Genomic DNA, 18,498 nt, shown 5'->3' on the forward strand with positions numbered 1-18,498 from the left:
AAAACAACAAAATCAAAGATTAATACAAACATGACTTTTATTTTTTGCATCATTCACAATTCAGGACAAACGGAACAGCTTCGGGGCTCCAGAGCAACACGAAGACAACGCCGCCGTGTCGTAAAGAATTCCATCATCGCGGTTCAAAAGAGATAAATCGGCCTCGCGGAAAAAGGGTTTACGCTAATTTTCTAAAATCGCATTAGTTGGCATCTTTTCTTCACGGTGTGTTTTTGGACTGTGGTAAAAAAAATGACGTCATGGCTGTTAAGTGAAAACGAAATGCTGCGTCGAGTCTCTCCGGTCGGGTTTGGGGATTAAGAGGCGCGTTAAAACACGAGCCAGGAAGCGGCCCCGACTTTCAGGAGGACCGGCAGCAGGACGTCAACATCTGGAGTATGGATGAGGAACCCAAGCGGCCAACTTTACTGAGATTAGCGTCCGTCGCCCGTCGAGGCCTCAGGAGCGTCTGGGAAACATTTCACCTATCGACTTAAAACAGACAATAGACTGAAAACTGGGGAACCGTAAAGGTCACGTCGAGATGACCTTCTCTGCGGAGCGAAGCGTTCATGATCAGAGCGACGGCCGCACACCTGCACGAGGGGGAGGGGGCGTTCAATTTAGGGGCGGGGGAGGAGGGATTAAGAGCAGGCTGCAGCTTCTTCTAAAAATCATTCATAATAGAATTATTTTTAACATTTCATAAATAATTCTACATTTTTTTTCCATGATAAAAAAAAAAAAAACAGTGTTCAGTGCTGGATTTCTTTCCACTAGTGGAGGCGCTGCTTGAAGTCCATTCAGGATCCAGGTGGCAACCTAGCAGCAGCACACGCCACGAGAGGCGAGAGAACCGGCGTCCAGCGCGGAGCGAGTACACACACACACACACACACACACACTCACACCAACATGCTGGTCAGCGTTTCGGTTTCCGCTGGTAGATTCATTCATCCCGCTCACGATAAAAAAATGCGATTTGGCTTGTAGAACGTAACGCGGCGGCGGCTGCAGACGACTCGGCCGAGCGGCGCGTCGACTCGCCGGCGAGACGCCCCCGTGTCCGGCGAGACGCCCCCGTGTCCGGCGGCTCGCCGTCAGTTGAGTTTGATGGGCAGGTCCTCTCCGTACTTGCGGAGGAACTTGCCGTGGTTGTGGTCGACGGCCCAGAGCGGGGGGAGGTGGCGAGGCCGCATGGCGGTGAGGAAGTGCTGCCTCCAGCGGCGCTCCAGGTCCATCAGGCCCGGCAGGCCCCGCTCGGCGCTGGCTCGCACCACCTTCAGGCCGTGAGGCACGTACGCCTCGTTGAAGATCCTTCCGGAGGAGAGAGGAGCAGAGTGAGACTCGGCCTCGACGCCGACGACGGAGGAACCGGCCGAGCCGACGTCCTCGTCCGGTACGAGCCGCGGATTAATCAAATAAATGCAACAAGAAATGTGGAATTAATTACAAAATGTCAGGGATTTTATAGATTCATGTGAAGGACTAATATATCTGCCATTTATTTTACTCAAAATATAGATATTGGTATATTTACTTGACTTCCATCTGATCACGAGAGCAAAAAGAGTTTCTCAAGCCGGTGTTGATCAAACTTTGTGATTACTTGTGGCTCATTTATTCCCGAATATAAATATTGGACGTTTCAGTTTCAAGCGCCTCCCGCTCTGTCGGATCGAGCCACATCGAGGGGACTTGGGAGTGACTTTTCCATGACTTTAAACCAAATTTCCATGACCAAACTGAAATCTCGGTATGAATTTTTTTTTAAATTGCGCGTATCGAGAGCGTACGCCGGCTTATATTTTGAGCGTCTTTCTTTAAAAAACGTATTAATTATTTCAAACTCGGCGTAAATGAATACGTGATTATAACACATTTCCATGACTTTTCCAATTTAAGTTTTTTCCAGGACTTTTCCAGGCCTGGAAATGACCATTTTAAAATTCCATGACTTTTCCAGGTTTTCCATGACCGTACGAACCCTGTGCTTGCTTCACTCCCGTCTTTGTTTTGGACTCAAACCAGTTTTATCTCTCGAGTGTTGAAGGGAAACGTAGTCCCAAACCAAATAAGTACGAAAGCCCAAATAACCGACAGGTTTCGTCCGAGTCGCCGCTCACCTCGTCTCCAACTCGGCGGTCTGCCGCAGCGCCTCGTCCGTCAGCTCCCGCTCCTCGTGGTCGTCGATGAAACTCTTGATCACGGCCCGCAGCTCTTCCCGCCGCTGCTCCGGCAGTCCGTCCCCGGCGGTGAGCAGAGCCCGCGCCGCCGAGCGCACCCGCCGCCGGTCAGAGTCCTCCAGCAGGCGGACGCCCTCCTCGCAGCCCTGAGGGGCGGCGAACTGGTCGGCCAGACGCTGCTTCAGGAAGCCGTCGTGCACGTTGGAGGCGGCGTGGCAGCTGGTGCAGAGCAGCAGGATGTCGTGGGAGTTGTGGTCCTTCATCTCGGTGGGGAAATGCCGTCTGTACTCATGAGGCACGATGTTCTTCCTGTGGGGCCAGAGGGAGACATGGGAATTAATCACACCGTCAATTAAGTTCACAATTAATTACAGGGTTCTTACACATTTTGACCAATGGATTTACAGGACTTTTCCGTGACTTTAAACCAAATTTCCATGACAAAACTGAAATCTCGGTATAAACATGACAAATTTTGAAAATGTTGCGTATCGAGAGCGTACGCCGGCTTATATTTTGAGCGTCTTTCTTAACAAAACATATTAATTATATCAAACTCGGCGTAAATGAACACGTGATTATAATAAATTTCCATGACTTTTCCAAAACTTTTATGATTTAAGTTTTTTCCATGACTTTTCCAGGCCTGGAAATGACCATTTTAAAATTCCAGGACTTTCCCAGGTTTTCCATGACCGTACGAACCCTGTAATTAGTATGAGTGAACAAAAACTCTTAGCGTTAAAATGTTCGTACAGAGCTGTTGGCAACTCAGTTTCAACTTTACTTTTCTAAATATACAGTCTGATGTCCTGAAATAATTTATAAAAAATAAATAAATAAAACACTGGATCAAGGTGGAGAAAAGTGACAATTCTCTGCATTTCCATCACTGGACATTTTTGCATTTGGACAAAAACAGATTCATGAAGAACGAGTCCAACAGAGACATCGTTTAGTATTTTCTCCCTGAACAGAAGACGGGGGAACACTCTTCGTTTCCGACGAACGGAGCTTAATTGAAGTGAAACTTGTCAAACCTGATGTAGGAGTCGGCTTTGCCGCAGACCACGCAGAGGTTCTCCTTCGCAGTGAGATAGTAGTCCTGCTGGGAGTCGGGACGTCCCGACGGCTCGAACAGCAGCCGCACGACAAACGGCTCCTCGCTCTGGAGCACTGGGTCAAAAACAGAGATCACGTCATCAGGCCGTCAGAAATACAAAACACAAAGTGTAGCGCGAAGGCTCGTCAACTGGAAGAGTGAAGGAGAAATTATGAAAAATATTGTCGCATCAAGATTATCTGACATTATGCTTTAATATTTACACATTGAGAGTCATTCAGTGTGTGTACCTCCTATTCCTTTATCTAGGTACCATTTGGCTTTCTTCTTGTCACAAGTGCACAGAGGCTGACCATCAGGAGCGTGGAGGAAGCAGTTATCATAGAGGGGAGACTTCCTGCAACAGAGAGAGGTTTCCAAACCAGACGTCTCCGTTATACAGATGCGAGAGATACAGAAGAGTGCGTAGCCAGAATCTAGCGTATCATTCACAAAATCACGCCCTGCAGGGTTGAAACCGTTTACAGACCACAACTAGAACGGGCACTCGGTAGAGCGCATACCTTCGCATATCACAAGATTGGGCATTGAATTATGAACATTTTGGCATTAGTTGCATGCCAATTGGATAGAAATTGACCGCGCTATGGTAAAAAGAAGATCTTTACCTTTACATGACCTTGACCTTTGAGCCGATCGATCCCAAAATCTAATAATAACCAATCATCCCACCAAATTTCATGCGATTCGGTTTAATACTTTTTGAGTTATGCGAGTAACACGCATACAAATAAATAAATAAATACACGGCGATCAAAACATAACCTTCTGCATTTTCAATGCGAAGGTAATAACCAGAAGCAGATTTATTTCCAGCTGTTGAGGGGAACCATGTTTTGGTTTGAGTAGCGTTGGCCTCACCTGGCAGAATAGCCCACACCCAGCGGTTTCCTCTTGTTATTCTTTCGAGGGTCTGGGACTTGCTGATCTCCAGACTCCGGGTTTTCTAAAGTGGGCGTTTTCCGAATCCTGCGCTTCCTCTCCCCTTCGGGCGCCTTTTCGTCTCCGTCTCCCCGGCCCCTGAAGGGCACGTCCACCAGGCCCTGGCAGCGGGCAGCCAACTCCGAGTAAGAGCCCCCGCTGGAAGATTCGGGACCGGCTTCAGAGTTGAAGTCGAGGAGATGGAGGAAGAGAGCGATGGAAACTTGGGCGTCTCTGGCCGCGTACGTCATCTAAAGGGAACAGACATCACGATCTTTAAGGTTCATGAAATGCGTCTTCGTTTCATCTTTGATTCTGAGAAAGTATGTTTTTTTTCCTCTTTGGTTATTTGCCAGGTAAATACTACAATACCCAGGAGGCTTTGCAGAAGTTGGAGATTTATGAAAAGTGTAAAGTGTGCATTAATGTAATGGATCACCTGCTTCAGCGTCAGTCGATCTGCCTCCCAGTCGCTGCAGCGCAGCTCCAGGGATTTATCTAGAGACACGTTCAACAGATCTTCGGCCAGAGACTTCAGACTGAGGCCGTTACTCACCGGCGCTTGCCTGGAAAGACAGAATTTGAGAAGATCATTTGCATTTTAAATACATTTTGTTTGGGAAAGAACTTCAACATCATGCAAAACAATTTTAATAGCAACTTTTTATAACTTTTCAATATAATTTTTTATTTTTGTTTCCATCAGGCCCTGGTTTCATCATTTCTTATACACTTTATTTGTAATCTTTTGTTATGAGTTTTCCATTTTTTTTGGACTTTTTTCACTAGATTAATTTAGGCTTATTGCAATTATATATTGCACAAGTGTCAGTATTACTTCTTGTCCAAATATGTTTATCATTGTACTATTTTTCTTATTCCGCTGTTTTTGATCAATCTCTGGCACAAGAACATTGCAAGATTACATTTAGGATGTACTTTGATTCAAAATAAGAAATATGCTCCAGGATCTTTTCAAATTTCATACCTTTTTGACAGAATTATTAATTTGCATTGTTTAAAAAAAAACTATTTTATCTTATGTCCTAATTGGTTGAATCCTGTTGAGTGAGTCATGCGTGTTATGTGACCCTCATTTAATTATGATGCCTAAATAAATAAATAAAATTTGTGGTCTTTATGTCACAATTTCTATAATAAACGAACAAAAAAAAGCTAGAAAAGTGAATTAAGTCAACAGCAAGAACACTAATTTCCAGGTTTGATTAAACGTCCATAAAAACACATGATGTGACCGACGAGAGGAAAATCCCTCTGCTTTATACAAACACACGAAACGGCAACACACAGACCGTACCTTTGTCTCAAGGCGAGGTAGCGCAGGTCGACTGTGCACGACAGCGACAGGCCGTAGTCTCTCGTCAGGCGCTTGCCGTCTTCATAACAGCCGACGCCGACCTTCAGAATGTGGGGGTCTCGCAGGACTTCCATCAAGCTGAGAGGGAACGGCTGCTGGCTGCTGCGAAACGCCAGCAGCCTCACGAGGACGCACAGGCCCGAACACGTGGCCATCTGCAGCAGGGAGACGGCGGAGGCGCGACCCTTCACGGACACCTGACAGGTGAGCAGCGGCCGGGTCAGACGGAGCCACGAGCGCGAGGAAATGTGACAAGAAAATTCCACCCGTTTGATAAGTACGAAATAACTATATCCGTCCTTCAATTGCACCGTTGATTACTTTAGATTAGTTGGTTAATTGGGTAGAAAAAGGACACATTTTCCCAAGTAATTTTCATTCTTCTATGAAAAATAAAAACCTGCCCATTATAAATCTCCTAAAGACATTAAAGTCAATATTAACAGACATTCGAGGGTAAAACCGCATTACATTTAAAATTATAAATAGATTACCAAAATAGTTGCAGGTTAATTTTCTGTCACTCGACGAACTGAATCCACTCAAACTCCATGAGGAGTGAATATCTGTGGAGCCCATTACCAACTGGAATAAACTAAATCTATCAAAGCATCCAGACTTAACGTAGAACGCCGAATCATTCTGGGTGGATTTTTCATCTTCAAAAACATGCAAAGGTATTTCTTACGCCTTTAATCTTTACCCATTCGCAGTCGAGCCCCAGCACAGGGAAGGCCGACAGCTCCTTTTGCATCAGTGGCCAGAGCCGCTGCCAGTCCTCCTCGGAGCTCACCGTCACCGGCTTCACAGCCAGCAGCTGCTCGGAAGACGTCGTCTGTACGGGCGGCGGCGGCGGCGGCGCGGTCTGATCCTCCGCGGCCCGGAACTCCTTCTCCGGGAGAAGCGGCGTCGGTCGGTCGTTTTGACGCTCCGCAGCCGCGACGTCAGTCTCCGCGGGAAGCGGCGCCTCCGCGGGGTCGGCCGCCTTCTGAACGGAGGGCAGCCTCTTCCTTTTCGTTCGGTAAACTCTCCATACGAGAAGCCCGCCTAAAGTCGCTCCGAGCACCGTGATGACGGCAGTTAAATGCCCTCGGAAAAAAGACATGTTGGCTCGAAGTGATCCTCAGCTGGCAGAAAAGTGCAAATCTAGTGGCAAAAAAAGAGAGAATAATAACACAAGTGGCCTGATCTGCATTGTCTAAAACAGCATGTTTGTTGAAAATAAGGCGATAGATGTTTTACCTTTCCTGCGTCAGTGGGATCCCATGTAAACCTGGCTCTGTTTCTGTGATCTGGACAGGCACGGCATCTCTCTGGAACAGAACAAAAGCAATGCCACACATCCTCCATAAACAAATCAAAAACCCAATCAAGCTGCATTGTCAGATAGTAAGACACCGCTTGTCCCTGTACAAATCTATATCTAACAAACAGATGTGGTCAAAGCTTTTCTGTCATTTATAGCCGTCAAAACATTACAACATTGTACATAATATTAATCCTTAAAACTAATTTGTCTCAATTTGTAGTTTTACCAAAATGAAAGTGAGTTTTGTCAAACTGGAGGAACGTCTAAACATCAAATTTCTCATTCATCGTTATCGGGATTGAAATTATGACGTACCGATTCCAAATTATAAATCAGAAATGTGCTCATGTAATAAATATGATGCAGGTTTAATTTATTGCCCTTACTGCCAAGTTAATCATTTATATTAAAGAACTTATTTTACAGCTAGCCAATGCCATGCTTCAATGTTGAGACATGCCCTTTATGTCACGCTCATTTATTTATGGCGGACAACTTTAATTGCTTTCTGTTTCGTCTCAAAGTCGAATGTTTTAACAAGAGTTAAGCAAGTTAAAACGCCTAATAAGTAAGTATATTATAAAACTTGTACATCACTAGTATGCAGAGGCACAACTAGCCTACAAACACCACGTCACGTTGTAACGTGAGCGGTTTTATTCCTATTTAAAAGCACATTAAGCAGGGTTCTTACACATGTTGACCAACGGAATTCCAGGACTTTTCCATGACTTTAAAACAAATTTCCATGACCAAACTGAAATCTCGGTATAAACATAAAAAATGTAGAACATTTTGCGTATTGAGAGCGTACGCCGGCTTATATTGTCAGCGTCTTTCTTTAAAAAAAACATATGAATTATTTCAAACTCGGCGTAAATGAACACGTGATTATAACACATTTCCATGACTTTTCCCAAACTTTTAACAGGGTTCTTACACATGTTGACCAATGGAATTCCAGGACTTTAAACCAAATGTCCATGACCAAACTGAAATCTGGGTGTGAACATGAAAACTTTTTGAAAATGTAGTATTCAAACAATGAGAATTACAAAGCATACAATATACCTTAAATGAAACAAATGAATGAGACAATAGTTTGATTAAAAGAATAAACATTACTATACATGTTTATTCTTAGAAACACTTATATAAATGTTTATTCTTTTAATCAAACTATTATCCTTTATGTGAAAATCTGTTTGGACTTCGCGTACACCGGCTTATAATTTGAGTGTCCTCCTTTCAAAAACATATGAATTATTTTAAACTCTACGTAAATGAACACGTGAATATAACACATTTCCAGGACTTTTCCCAAACTTTTATGATTTTATTTTTTTCCATGACTTTTCCCGGCCTGGAAATGACCATTTTAAAATTCCATGACTTTTCCAGGTTTTCCACGACCGTAGGAACCCCGATGAAGTGGAGCCGCGTCGGGGTCCGACGGGTTCAACCGGCTCGCGCGCAGCCCCGAGCGCGAGCTGTCAGTCGCTCGAGGTAGTTTCTCAAAGCTAACGACAGCGTTTGGCCGTAAACTGCGTCATAAACTCCACCGGGGTTCCGTGTTCACCTCAAATGTAATTAAGCTTTGAAGGCAACTGGTGAACAATAACTTCTGCTTTACTCCCGCTTCTGTCATCTTGTTTAAAGTTAAACCGACGTTCGGCTCGTTAGCCGCTGGAGCTGACCGGTTAATCCGCTAGCATGGCAACTCTGCGGCTTCTTCGGCGCTGCGTCCTTGCGCAGTTACAAACGTTACTGCGCAGCAAGTAGAGGAACGTCTCGGTGAACTAAGATATGAACGTTGAGGTCTTACCTTTACGTTTTTAACCAATACAGCGCTAGTTTCACGAACATTTACCCTTGCTTCATTTTTGACTGAACGAATCAGTCTTCCGGGCTGTATTTATAGGGACCCGCCGCACCGGGACACAGACTTCAGCTAGCGCCCCCTGCTGGAACGGCGGTACAACAACAGGACAGACCAACGCACAATAATCATCCACCAACAGGTGGAAGTGACAGTATTGTTTCTTTAGTCTTATTGTCTGAAAATAGTCTCATATAAAAGGCATCCAAGTACATGTTTTGTCTTCGTTTATTTTATCAGTGCAAATAGTTTTAATCTCCTGCATTCTACTATTCATAAGCATAATATGTATGTGCTTGTGTATTGTGGATTATTTGACCAATTCTCTTTTCAATTAAAGTGTTTAAAACAGGCCATACAAGTTTCCCAGTCCTAGGTCACATATTAAATTAGCTTGTTTTGTCTGGCAAACAGTTGAAACCCAAAATATATTTAATATACCATCATATTAATTCCTACATATGAGAAGCTGGAACCAATGTTTGTAATTTTTGTTGGATAAATGTTTATGTTGACCAATTCATTGTCGAATTGTTACAGCGTCGGTTTCATTGTCAATATTAATGTATTTCACTGCACGTTAGAAATATTCAACAGACAATAGTATTTAATGAAGAACACAAACTACTTTTTCCTTTACCACCATCAATTTATTCAATCTTTTAGCTTCAATATTTCTCCAAAAAAGTGGAATAAAGTAATGAAATAATTACAAAATGGAAAAATAGATCAGATGAGGTCATATTCACAGGTTTGATTAAAAAAAACAAAAAACAAAAACTTAAAATCAGAGAAAAATCAGACAGTGAGATGAAACCGTTTTGTTTCTCTTTGTAGTTTCCTGCTGACGGTCAGAACCACGGCAGGCTGACGGAGGTTGTGGCCGGTCAGCAAGCCGTCAGCTGCTGCAACACCACAACTGACTAACTCGGATCAAGGTCACCCGTGAGGTCAAATCATCTACTATAGTGCTTGTGCAAAGTAAAAATTAAGAAATCAACTACTTAAAAAAAATATATATAAGAGGTGGAGGGACAGGAAATTACATCCGACTGTTAAATAGAAAAACAAGATCATTACCACACAAAAAAAAAGAATGACAATGAAGACGTCAAATGTTAAGTACTGATGTGTACTATAAATGGTCAAAAACTGAGCACAGGTAAGAGAGGCAGCCAGTTGGGCACCACCACCGTTGCTACGTCCACATTGATTGTTGCTGCAATGATACCATATTTACAGAGACGCTTCACATCCAATCACAGGATGCAACAGACAGCAACAAAGAGATTTTTCTTCTCAAAAAAACCTTAAAAACAACAACTCAAATGTAAAGCAGCTGTCCCTTCACAAAATCTCTTTACATCACATTAAAAATTAGCACTGCTGTGAGCTGTGTGTACAGTATAGATTCTTTATATATATATATATATATATGTATAATATATACGGTCATTTCTTGTATACACGAACATAAACTTGTCTCATTGTAGCTAGCCTGTGCCTTTGGCACGATTACTTACAACTCTTCTGTTAGATTCCAAAGCTTTTTAAAATATACGTAATGCATAAAAATAAAGATTTTGGCATCATCTCACTATACTCTTCTGACTGGGAAGTTATTACTGGGAACTTTTTCATCTGGAAGCGGAGTTCTCTCAGTGCTGCAGTTCCTCTGCCAGGTGAGGGAGGTCTCATCCTGTGAACTGGGAGCACTGGGAGCTTGAACGAGCACCTGGGTGAGGGGGGGGGGGCTGACGGGGGGTTAGGTGTGGTACAGATATTCCGCCGGGTAACGGCGAGCTCGTGCCGCGCAGCGCAAACAAAACAATACAGACGCTGTTAATGAAACGCCCGGGGAGCTGTAACCTCGTGAGCAGCGACCGCTTGAGTTCTATTTTCCTCCCCGTGCTGCTGTGCAGAGTTCGGCTCCCTGTCGGTTCCCCCGTCGCTCTTCACCGCCTCCCAGCTTTTGACGGTGCTGCTTGTCCACCGTCACCGAGATGCAGAGATGCAGAGAGGCAGAGAGGCAGAGGGGCGTTCCCCTCTCTTCTTTAGTCAATCATCCATCTGCTCCCCCGCCTATCGTCCAGAACTTTCTCATCTCACACACAGTCTTCAGAGCTGGATCTCAAAGGTCTTGTGCAGCTCAGTGGAGAAGGGGTTCGTCGGGGAGGGCGTGGTGCGCTGGCGCGAGCGGCCCTCCAGGGCGGCCCACTGGGCCTCGAAGGCATCTTCCAGCGGCGGCGCGGGCGGCTGGGCGAACGGGGAGGCCGGAGCCAGTCGGGCCGGAGCGGCCCAGTCGTCCGCCCCGTTGAAGGTCGCGCTGCCGTTGGACGGCTGGAGGGGGGCGGGGGGGGGGGCCGCCGGCGCGTTGGACGGCGGCGGGGGTTTGATGAACGGGCTGACGTGGCAGACGGCCTGGGGGTCGTGCTTGGGCGGCGTGGAGGCCGGGGCGGGGAACGGCTGCGCGGCCGAGCCGAACACGTTGGCCACCATCTGGGAAGGAGTGATGCCGACCGCCGCGGGCGCTCCGGGCTGAGGGAACGGCAGCCCGTTGGGCATCGGGTAGGAGGCCGGAGCCTGAGGGTGGAAGGCGGGCTGGCGGGGCGGCAACATGGGCACGGCGGAGGACAGAGAGGACATGAAGGCCACCGGGGTGACGGAGGGAACGGGCGCCGCCACGGGCGCCGCCACGGGCAACGCCACGGGCGCCGCCACGGGCAATGCCACGGGCATCGCCACGGGCGCCACCACGGGCATCACCACGGGGGCCGTGAACTGGGCGGGAAGCGCGGCCGCTGCCACGACGGGATGAGACTGCGGCACCCGGACAGACTTGGTGACTTCTTCTAACCAGCGGTCTGCTTCTGACGAGGTGCGTCTGTGGGAGGACATGGAGGGGGAGGAGTTGGGGTGGACCACCATCACCGGAGTCGGCGATGACCAGTTACTTCCTGTTGGCAGGAAGTACACAGAAAGGAGAAACACGTGAGCGATTAGTGGTTTTATAACCGACTGAGGTCCCGTTTCCGTTTGATGTGTCTTGGGGCGGCTGTAGCTCAGTGGGGTCGTCCTGCAACCCCAAGGTTGTCGGTTCGATCCCCGCTCTCCCCATTAGTTGCACGTCTAAGTGTCCTTGAGCAAGGCACTGAACCCCCAGTTGCTTCCCGGGCGCATCACTGCAGCCCACTGCTCCTTAATAACTAAGGATGGGTTAAATGCAGAGAACTAATTTCCCCTTGGGGACTAATAAAGTATATATCTTATCTATCTTATCCCAGTTCAGATTATTCACGTTGCCGGTTTAAAGGAGCAGCGACCTCTCTCATATGCGTCTGTTGAACATAATAAGGCCGAGTTTAGCGGAACATTTAGAGGTCTCACTCAATCTCAATCTCTTTTAATGAACACGGTACATCTCATTTGTTTTAATCATACACAAACTGATGTGTAAAAAAACACAATTTCACCATTTTGCAGAGGCCAGTGTGCGGGAAGATATTTAGCCGACTGCGTTACATTCAGGCAGATCTGTCGCGTTCTATTCACTGACATGTATTTCATATTTAATTCACAAGTTTCACCGAGTCTGACCACAATGAATCTTGCGTGTGTACAATGCTTAGACGAGAGGACCGTCAACTCAAAGGGGATTCTTCATCTCCGTCACTTACTTTTGAGCCTTTAGCCTTTTTATTTAGTCTATTCGGCCTCTCTGATGTGCTGCTTACCTGGCTGTGCCGAGGCCGGGGCTCCCGCTGGAGTATTAGCCCAGGGGTTAGTGTCTCGAGCAGGCAGGGCGGGGGGCAGGGCGGGGGGGTTAGCAGCAGCAACAACAGAGAAGGCGGGAGACGTGCCGTTCACTACAGCGGAGCAGAAACAGAAGCTAGTACGAGCTCGTCGGTCGGCCGGCGCGGACCGGTCTTTTGTTAGACGTGCAGAACTTTAACGTGCGGTTAACGATATCAAGTCGGAACACGTGTGCATTTCACAGAGAGAGTAAACGGAGTCATGAGAGGAATGTGAGCAGGCGAACATTCTTTAACCGCACATTTAAAGGGCAAGCAGCACAATCTTCGTGGAAGATTCGCTTCCTACAGAGATGAATGACAAATAACCCAATGAGGGCAATGAAGGACGGCGGTTCATCTGCAGCAAACAACCAGTGTGTTAGTGTGCAACTCTGCACCCCCCCCCCCCCCTCTGATTGTGTCAGTTCTGCCTGGCAGGTGCACAACTGATAACTTCATTCGTCATTCCGAGCAAATGCCTCTCGACATTTATTTCTACAGCGACAATAAGCAAAAGCCTGTTGCTCTCATTCTTTGGCTCATGATTCTGATTTGTTTTTCATGAATGCTACACAAATCAGACAAGGCAGTTATATGAGATGTTATGGATTTAAGATCTGGTCGAGTCACACCTCAACACAGATCCGATCAGAGCACAGTAACGGGAAATAAAAGGAAGTTTCACGTGCTGGATATCAACGTTTTAGAAGACGCCGAGCAGATGTTTACCTGGCGCTACAGGAGACTGAGGGGACGACGTTGGTTTGGGCATCGGTGCCGAGGAGAAGGGGTCCTCTGGGGGCCCGCTGAACGCCGAGGTGATCCGAGTGCACAGCGAACTGATGCTGTCATTTTCTCCTTCTACCTCAACCACTGGAGGGGAAACCGCAGAGAAAAAAGGTATTAGAAGCAAAACACCAAACGCACAGAGGATCGGGCAGAATTCATCTCTGGGAATCCGTTTGCGTCATCGATTTCATGGTTTCTACAATAATGCGTATTACTAAAAAGCTCCTTTGCTTCTGATTTATTTTTATGTTCACAGTTTGGTATTTTTGCAAATACAGACAGCTGCGCCTGGAGATGATGATCACGGCGAGTCGATCAGGGTCCCGAAACTCACCCGTGTCGGCCACGGGGAAGTCGGACTTGCGCTGCACGGTGGAGGGCAGCTCGTTCATGCGCAGCGACATCTGCCGCTTGAAGGGAGACGTCTTCTGACTGAGGACCGGGAAGCCTCGGAAGGAGCCCTGCCTGGCGAGCGCCTCGGCCGGCGCGTGCCTGCGCGGGATCACCTGGGGTCCCGGCGCGGACACGGAGAGCGGCGGCGAGGACGAGGGGGACGGGGAGCTTTCCGTCGAGTGCGCCGAGGAGTTGGTCGCGCCGGTGGCCGAGTTCCCGGTGACCTTCACGTCCGTCTCCTCTGTTGAGAGAAGGGCGACGTTCGAGAAACGCAGCCAAACAGAACAACCGAGGCGGTAACATCCGCTGGAAGTCGGCGTGAATAAAAAGACCGTTAAAGGTTCTTAAACTCGCCGCCTCATTCCCCAGATCAGAGAATAGCAGCGTCTCGACTGCACTGGATATAAAAAGACCTTTTTTAGCGTCCTGCAGCTGCCTCATGACTTCCTCCCGCTCCGCCGCCTCCGTCGCCGTCGTGACGCGAAACGAGCCCTCGCGGGTGAACGTGGTTCTGTTGGCGTCGAAGGTCGCCGTGACCCCGCACTCCTTCTCCCGTTTCTGTTTGCGCTCCAGACAAGCGGCGAAGGCGCAACCCACGGCGTGACTCAGGCGCTCTCCCTGAGACGGACGGGAAAAAAATGAAGTGTGAAATACATATAATGGTCGTGTTCACTCAGAGCTGAACGTACACATGGTGTAAATAACATTCTAAACATTGTATATACCAATGTGAACGAGACCATTTAGAGGACACACGACAGTGAACGCCACATAATTACAGGCAGAGAGAGATAGAAGGAGGACAACTTAGATCCAGCCCCTTGATATGCTGCTATAGGCTTATAGCTGCCGGGGGACGTTTAGGATGCACTGAGCACCTATCTCCTCTTTTCTCTCTCCTTAGGGATGAATTTTCATCTCTCAATCACACGTTACTCACTCTGCTTTCTCCCCGGAGTCCTTGTGACTTCACGTCTCATGGGGTCATCGGACCCTATGAGATGGCATAGATCCTATCTGCTGATGGATCATCGAGGTCTGGATCGTGGAATTCCTGCTCCTGACTACGCCACTGTCCTGTTGAGACTCCGCCCACTGTTGAGACTCCGCCCACTCCTCCTCTACCTCAATCTGCCTGATGGATCGTGGAGGTCTCCATCGTGGAATATGCCGACTACCAACTATTCATACACTGTCATATTCATTGAATGTGTTTTAACTCTAATCTGTCCTTCTGGTCACATGACATCTATTGTTCTGTCCATCCTGGAGAGGGATCCTCCTCTGTTCTCTCCTGAAGGGTTCTTCCCTATTTTTTTCCCCCTGAAGGGTTTTTTGGGAGTTGTTCCTGATCCGATGTGAGGTCAAAGGTCAGGGATGTCTATGTGTACAGATTGTAAAGCACTCTGAGACACATTTGTAATTTGTGAAATTGGGCTATACAAATAAACTGAATTGAATTGATGGTTCATGAAAATATTTTAATCGGAACTGTGAAGCTTTGGACACGTAGAAAGTAGCATTGTAGTCATAATGGCCTTCTTACCGAGTCTTTAATGGCCATAAAACAATGGCAGATCCAGCGCCGCGTGGTGCCGTCTCTGCAGATGTAGGAGAACGCCCTCTCAAAGTTACGGTCCGGAGCGCAGAACGACACCTTCTCTATCGTCTGGTCCAGGATCAGGTCCTGCAAAAAACACAGTTTCACCTCATTATTGAATCAGAATGGTAGACAATTTAAAATGTGGGATGAATGATGTCATTGTGAACAGCTCTTCAATGTGAAGGTCTGGTTTTCAAGAGCGCTCAAATAAAAATACTAGGAGCTCCAGAAGCACGAGTCTGCACCACCAAACCATAACCCTGGGCGGACTCCATGAACATTTCACTTATAGTTTTATAAGATTTCAGAGAGCATAAAGGGAAAAAAATACATAAAATAAAGATAAAAGAGCAGGTCAATACAGGTTGCTGGAGTGTTAAATCATATTCTCCTAAACTGAAGCAATTACTCAAATGAAAATAATGTAAAAAATATATATAAATATTAAACAGTTAATAATGTAGCTTAAAGAAAGAAGAGGAAACAGAAACATTTAAATAGAAATAAATTAGTTGTATTTCACAACCCACAGCTGCCACCCCTGAAAACAGGGTTGATGTAGTACCAGAGTGCTCCAGCAGGTGTCAATGCAACCTTGACTGTTTACTCATATCTACTCCTGCAGGTGCACCAGTACATATTTACAAAGAGGGCCTCTCTGAGGTCACCAGACCAGAAGTATAACAGCTTCACCGCCATTATCGGCTGCTGGAGCTCAGCAGCTTCCCCCTTCAAAGATACGAAAGCCACTCGCTGCGTCTCCTGCAGCCCGATTATTACCTTTGTTTTGTCGTCGACGACGCGAAGGCCGTCTGCCGACACCCACAACATGGCGCGCACCGGCTTCTTCCCGGCCTGCAAACAGAACACAACAGGGAACGGGCACGGGTAAGAACAGAGGAAACCTTGTAGTCTCTCCAAGCCCCAATCAGTCTCCTCTGAAGCATTCATTCCTCGGTCCCAACGTCTTAAAACATCAGTCAACACACACACAAAGCACACCTGTAAATAAGGAGAAAGCACCAGGTAAGAGACAAAAGAGAAGACGCACGTCGGGAGTTGTTTTTCTGAGAGCCCACATTTTAAAAATAAAAAGGAACAAGGAGGTTGTTTTGGGAGTCGGTGCTGATGCAGGCGACGGTGTTTGGTTAGAAGGAAAACAAAACAATGTGTGTGTGTGTGCACAAAAAGTAAACGTCCATTCACACAAACTGCTCATTGTTGTTCCATTCTTGGTTCATGGAAGAAAGCTGAAGGGAAAGATGCCTGTTAATACAAAACACACAAGTGCCCTGCCCTAGCCTACCCCCCCCCCCCCCCCACCTGCTCAAAGACACATGCATCACTGTGTTCGTCTCTCTCCAGACAAACCCCGCCCCGCCCCGTGGATGAGTGTGTTTCTTCCAGACTTCAGATGTGATCAAAGGGTGTTACGTGAAAATTATTATAATAATAATGCTCGTAATAAAAAAAAGGAGACGCATACACAACGCAATAACTTACTTTTGCAAAGAATCCCTTGAAGAATTTCCTGTCCTGGAATTGGATGTGGTAAAGAAGGGTGGAGGAGATGGGGGGGAGAGGGGGGACAAGGCATGACAATGTTACCTAAGAGGTCTACAGGTCGTCTGGAGGCCCACAGGAGGCGACCTTTTTATTTTGGGGTCGTTTATTTCTTCTTTTTTCGGTGGAGGTGAAGCCGAGTTATGAGTGAGAGTGAGTGATAGAGTGAGGCAATGGATCAGGTAGATTCACGACTGATGGGTGATACTGTGGTTGAAGAGACGCCCCTCTGTTCTTTTGTGATGTAAATAAGTAACAACAACAACAAACACCACAGCTGAGACGTCACACAAAAGGTGACGGGGCAGAGATAAAGATGGCGGACCTTCAGGTGAGTGTGTGTGTGTGTGTGTGTGTGTGTGTGTGGCGGCGATAATCCCAAATCACACTTCATTCTTTCCCGTCCGATTCCCAGACCGAGACGTGGTCGATCCACGGTTGCTCGGCAGACAGAAACAAATTCCCGCAGACGGCAGTTTGACCTCCGAGTCGCGCCCGGACCGTCGGGGTCAAGCTGAGGCCACTGGAGCCGCATAAAGAAACCACAATCACCGGACCCGGCCTAGTCTTAATCCCCCCCCCCACACACACACACTCTCCCTGAGAGCTCCTCTCCTCCCCATAAATTGTGAAAAGGAGTGCCACTCTGCTCCTGTTACACGGCCACGGTGGAGACGGCGCTCTGAGCACCATGTTAATGCTTGATTTAACGCGTTAACCAGCACTGGAGATTCATTTGGAACGAGCCAAGTGCATGTGTGTGTGTGTGTGTGTGTGTGTGTGTGTGTGTGTGTGAGAGAAAAACCACATGCAGATGGTGATAGAGCCTGCACAGCAAGAGTTAGTGCGCTCTGGTTAGAGGAGAATAGTCTCCACAGGGTTTTCGATAACGAGAATGGGAGGGCGCCGTGGGGGAGGGGTGTGGGTACTGGAGGCATTTCTCTGCAACAGCTCAATAAACAACCTGCTCAAAGACAACAACAAAGTGTGGAGAACATGAACAACACGGCAATACAATATCAGATATTCAATGCGTGTGAACCGGGATGAGACGACAGCCTGATAACAGCTTTCTGGGCAGAAAGAGTAGCCAAGTTTGAGTTTTAGAGCTCAAGGTGAAGCCAAACAAGGAGACAATTAAACAGCCGACGGAAAAAAATATTGTACATATTTATTTTTTTCCAGAGATAACCTTCCAACCCAGAGCGAAAGCTGTTGAATCGTGGCACCAACCACCAGCAGGATGTGCATCGAGTGACACCCGTCTTGTGTAACGTCGGCAACCGGCCGACTTTGTGCAACGACTCACAGGTTTCAACGTACGAGAGATCTGGAGGAGAGAGAGTCGCTGAGGAACAGCACGTGTGACTTCACCACCAGAGTCGCTGTCGGAGGGAAGAAGTTGCCCACAAAACACACTTTGTTGAGTCGATTTGACTTTGGGACATTGGAGAGTGTTGTTGTTGTTGTTTTGTATTTCCACATTTGGTGTTAATTCCTGGAATATCTTATGTCGTCGGGGTGGAGAGGCATCCGTGACGCGTCTCGCTCGACATCGTT

The 18,498-nt window shown here is 47.1% G+C and overlaps 2 protein-coding genes across 8 annotated transcripts in view; both read right to left on the bottom strand.

Annotated features, from left to right (window-relative positions):
- Window positions 1-19: 19 nt before the first annotated feature.
- On the bottom strand, window positions 20-8,810 carry exd2 (exonuclease 3'-5' domain containing 2). 3 transcript variants are annotated; one of them, XM_056426157.1, is made up of 10 exons: window positions 8,743-8,810; window positions 6,851-6,921; window positions 6,402-6,754; window positions 5,549-5,805; window positions 4,670-4,796; window positions 4,171-4,481; window positions 3,540-3,646; window positions 3,227-3,362; window positions 2,127-2,495; window positions 20-1,317 (listed from the first exon to the last, which is right to left on the bottom strand). In XM_056426157.1, exons 3-10 carry the CDS (start codon window positions 6,711-6,713, stop codon window positions 1,101-1,103), a joined length of 1,836 nt encoding a protein of 611 aa, XP_056282132.1. In that variant the 5' UTR covers window positions 6,714-6,754; window positions 6,851-6,921; window positions 8,743-8,810; the 3' UTR covers window positions 20-1,100. The 3 variants fall into 3 exon arrangements, with proteins under 3 accessions (XP_056282132.1, XP_056282130.1, XP_056282129.1); XM_056426155.1 differs by having other exon boundaries at window positions 6,312-6,754; XM_056426154.1 differs by having other exon boundaries at window positions 6,297-6,754.
- A 628-nt stretch (window positions 8,811-9,438) lies between these two features.
- The window catches only part of numb (NUMB endocytic adaptor protein), a 54,323-nt gene continuing 45,263 nt past the window's right edge, over window positions 9,439-18,498 (bottom strand). For 3 of the 5 annotated variants that reach the window (XM_056426149.1, XM_056426150.1, XM_056426151.1), the window contains exons 4-11: window positions 16,879-16,911; window positions 16,156-16,230; window positions 15,319-15,459; window positions 14,186-14,390; window positions 13,714-14,013; window positions 13,320-13,463; window positions 12,531-12,662; window positions 9,439-11,753 (exon numbers count right to left, since the gene is read on the bottom strand). In XM_056426149.1, the coding sequence (XP_056282124.1) occupies window positions 10,915-11,753; window positions 12,531-12,662; window positions 13,320-13,463; window positions 13,714-14,013; window positions 14,186-14,390; window positions 15,319-15,459; window positions 16,156-16,230; window positions 16,879-16,911 (1,869 nt within the window). In that variant the 3' untranslated portion in view covers window positions 9,439-10,914. The remainder of the gene's footprint in view (window positions 11,754-12,530; window positions 12,663-13,319; window positions 13,464-13,713; window positions 14,014-14,185; window positions 14,391-15,318; window positions 15,460-16,155; window positions 16,231-16,878; window positions 16,912-18,498) is intronic. The other 2 variants (XM_056426152.1, XM_056426153.1) reach the window with 2 other exon arrangements.

The sequence above is a fragment of the Pseudoliparis swirei genome, chromosome 11 (genome assembly GCF_029220125.1).
Source record: "Pseudoliparis swirei isolate HS2019 ecotype Mariana Trench chromosome 11, NWPU_hadal_v1, whole genome shotgun sequence".
In the NCBI taxonomy this organism is placed as follows: domain Eukaryota; kingdom Metazoa; phylum Chordata; class Actinopteri; order Perciformes; family Liparidae; genus Pseudoliparis; species Pseudoliparis swirei.

Bases quoted from the DNA above. Each gene is read 5' to 3' on its own strand.
- exd2 (XM_056426154.1), bottom strand. From the start codon at position 6,713: ATGTCTTTTTTCCGAGGGCATTTAACTGCCGTCATCACGGTGCTCGGA. The intron at 5,806-6,296 runs GTAAGAAATACC...CTCACCTGTCAG, and splicing joins AATGGGTAAAGATTAAAGGC to GTGTCCGTGAAGGGTCGCGC. The intron at 2,496-3,226 runs GTTTGACAAGTT...CTGGCCCCACAG, and splicing joins AAAGCCGACTCCTACATCAG to GAAGAACATCGTGCCTCATG.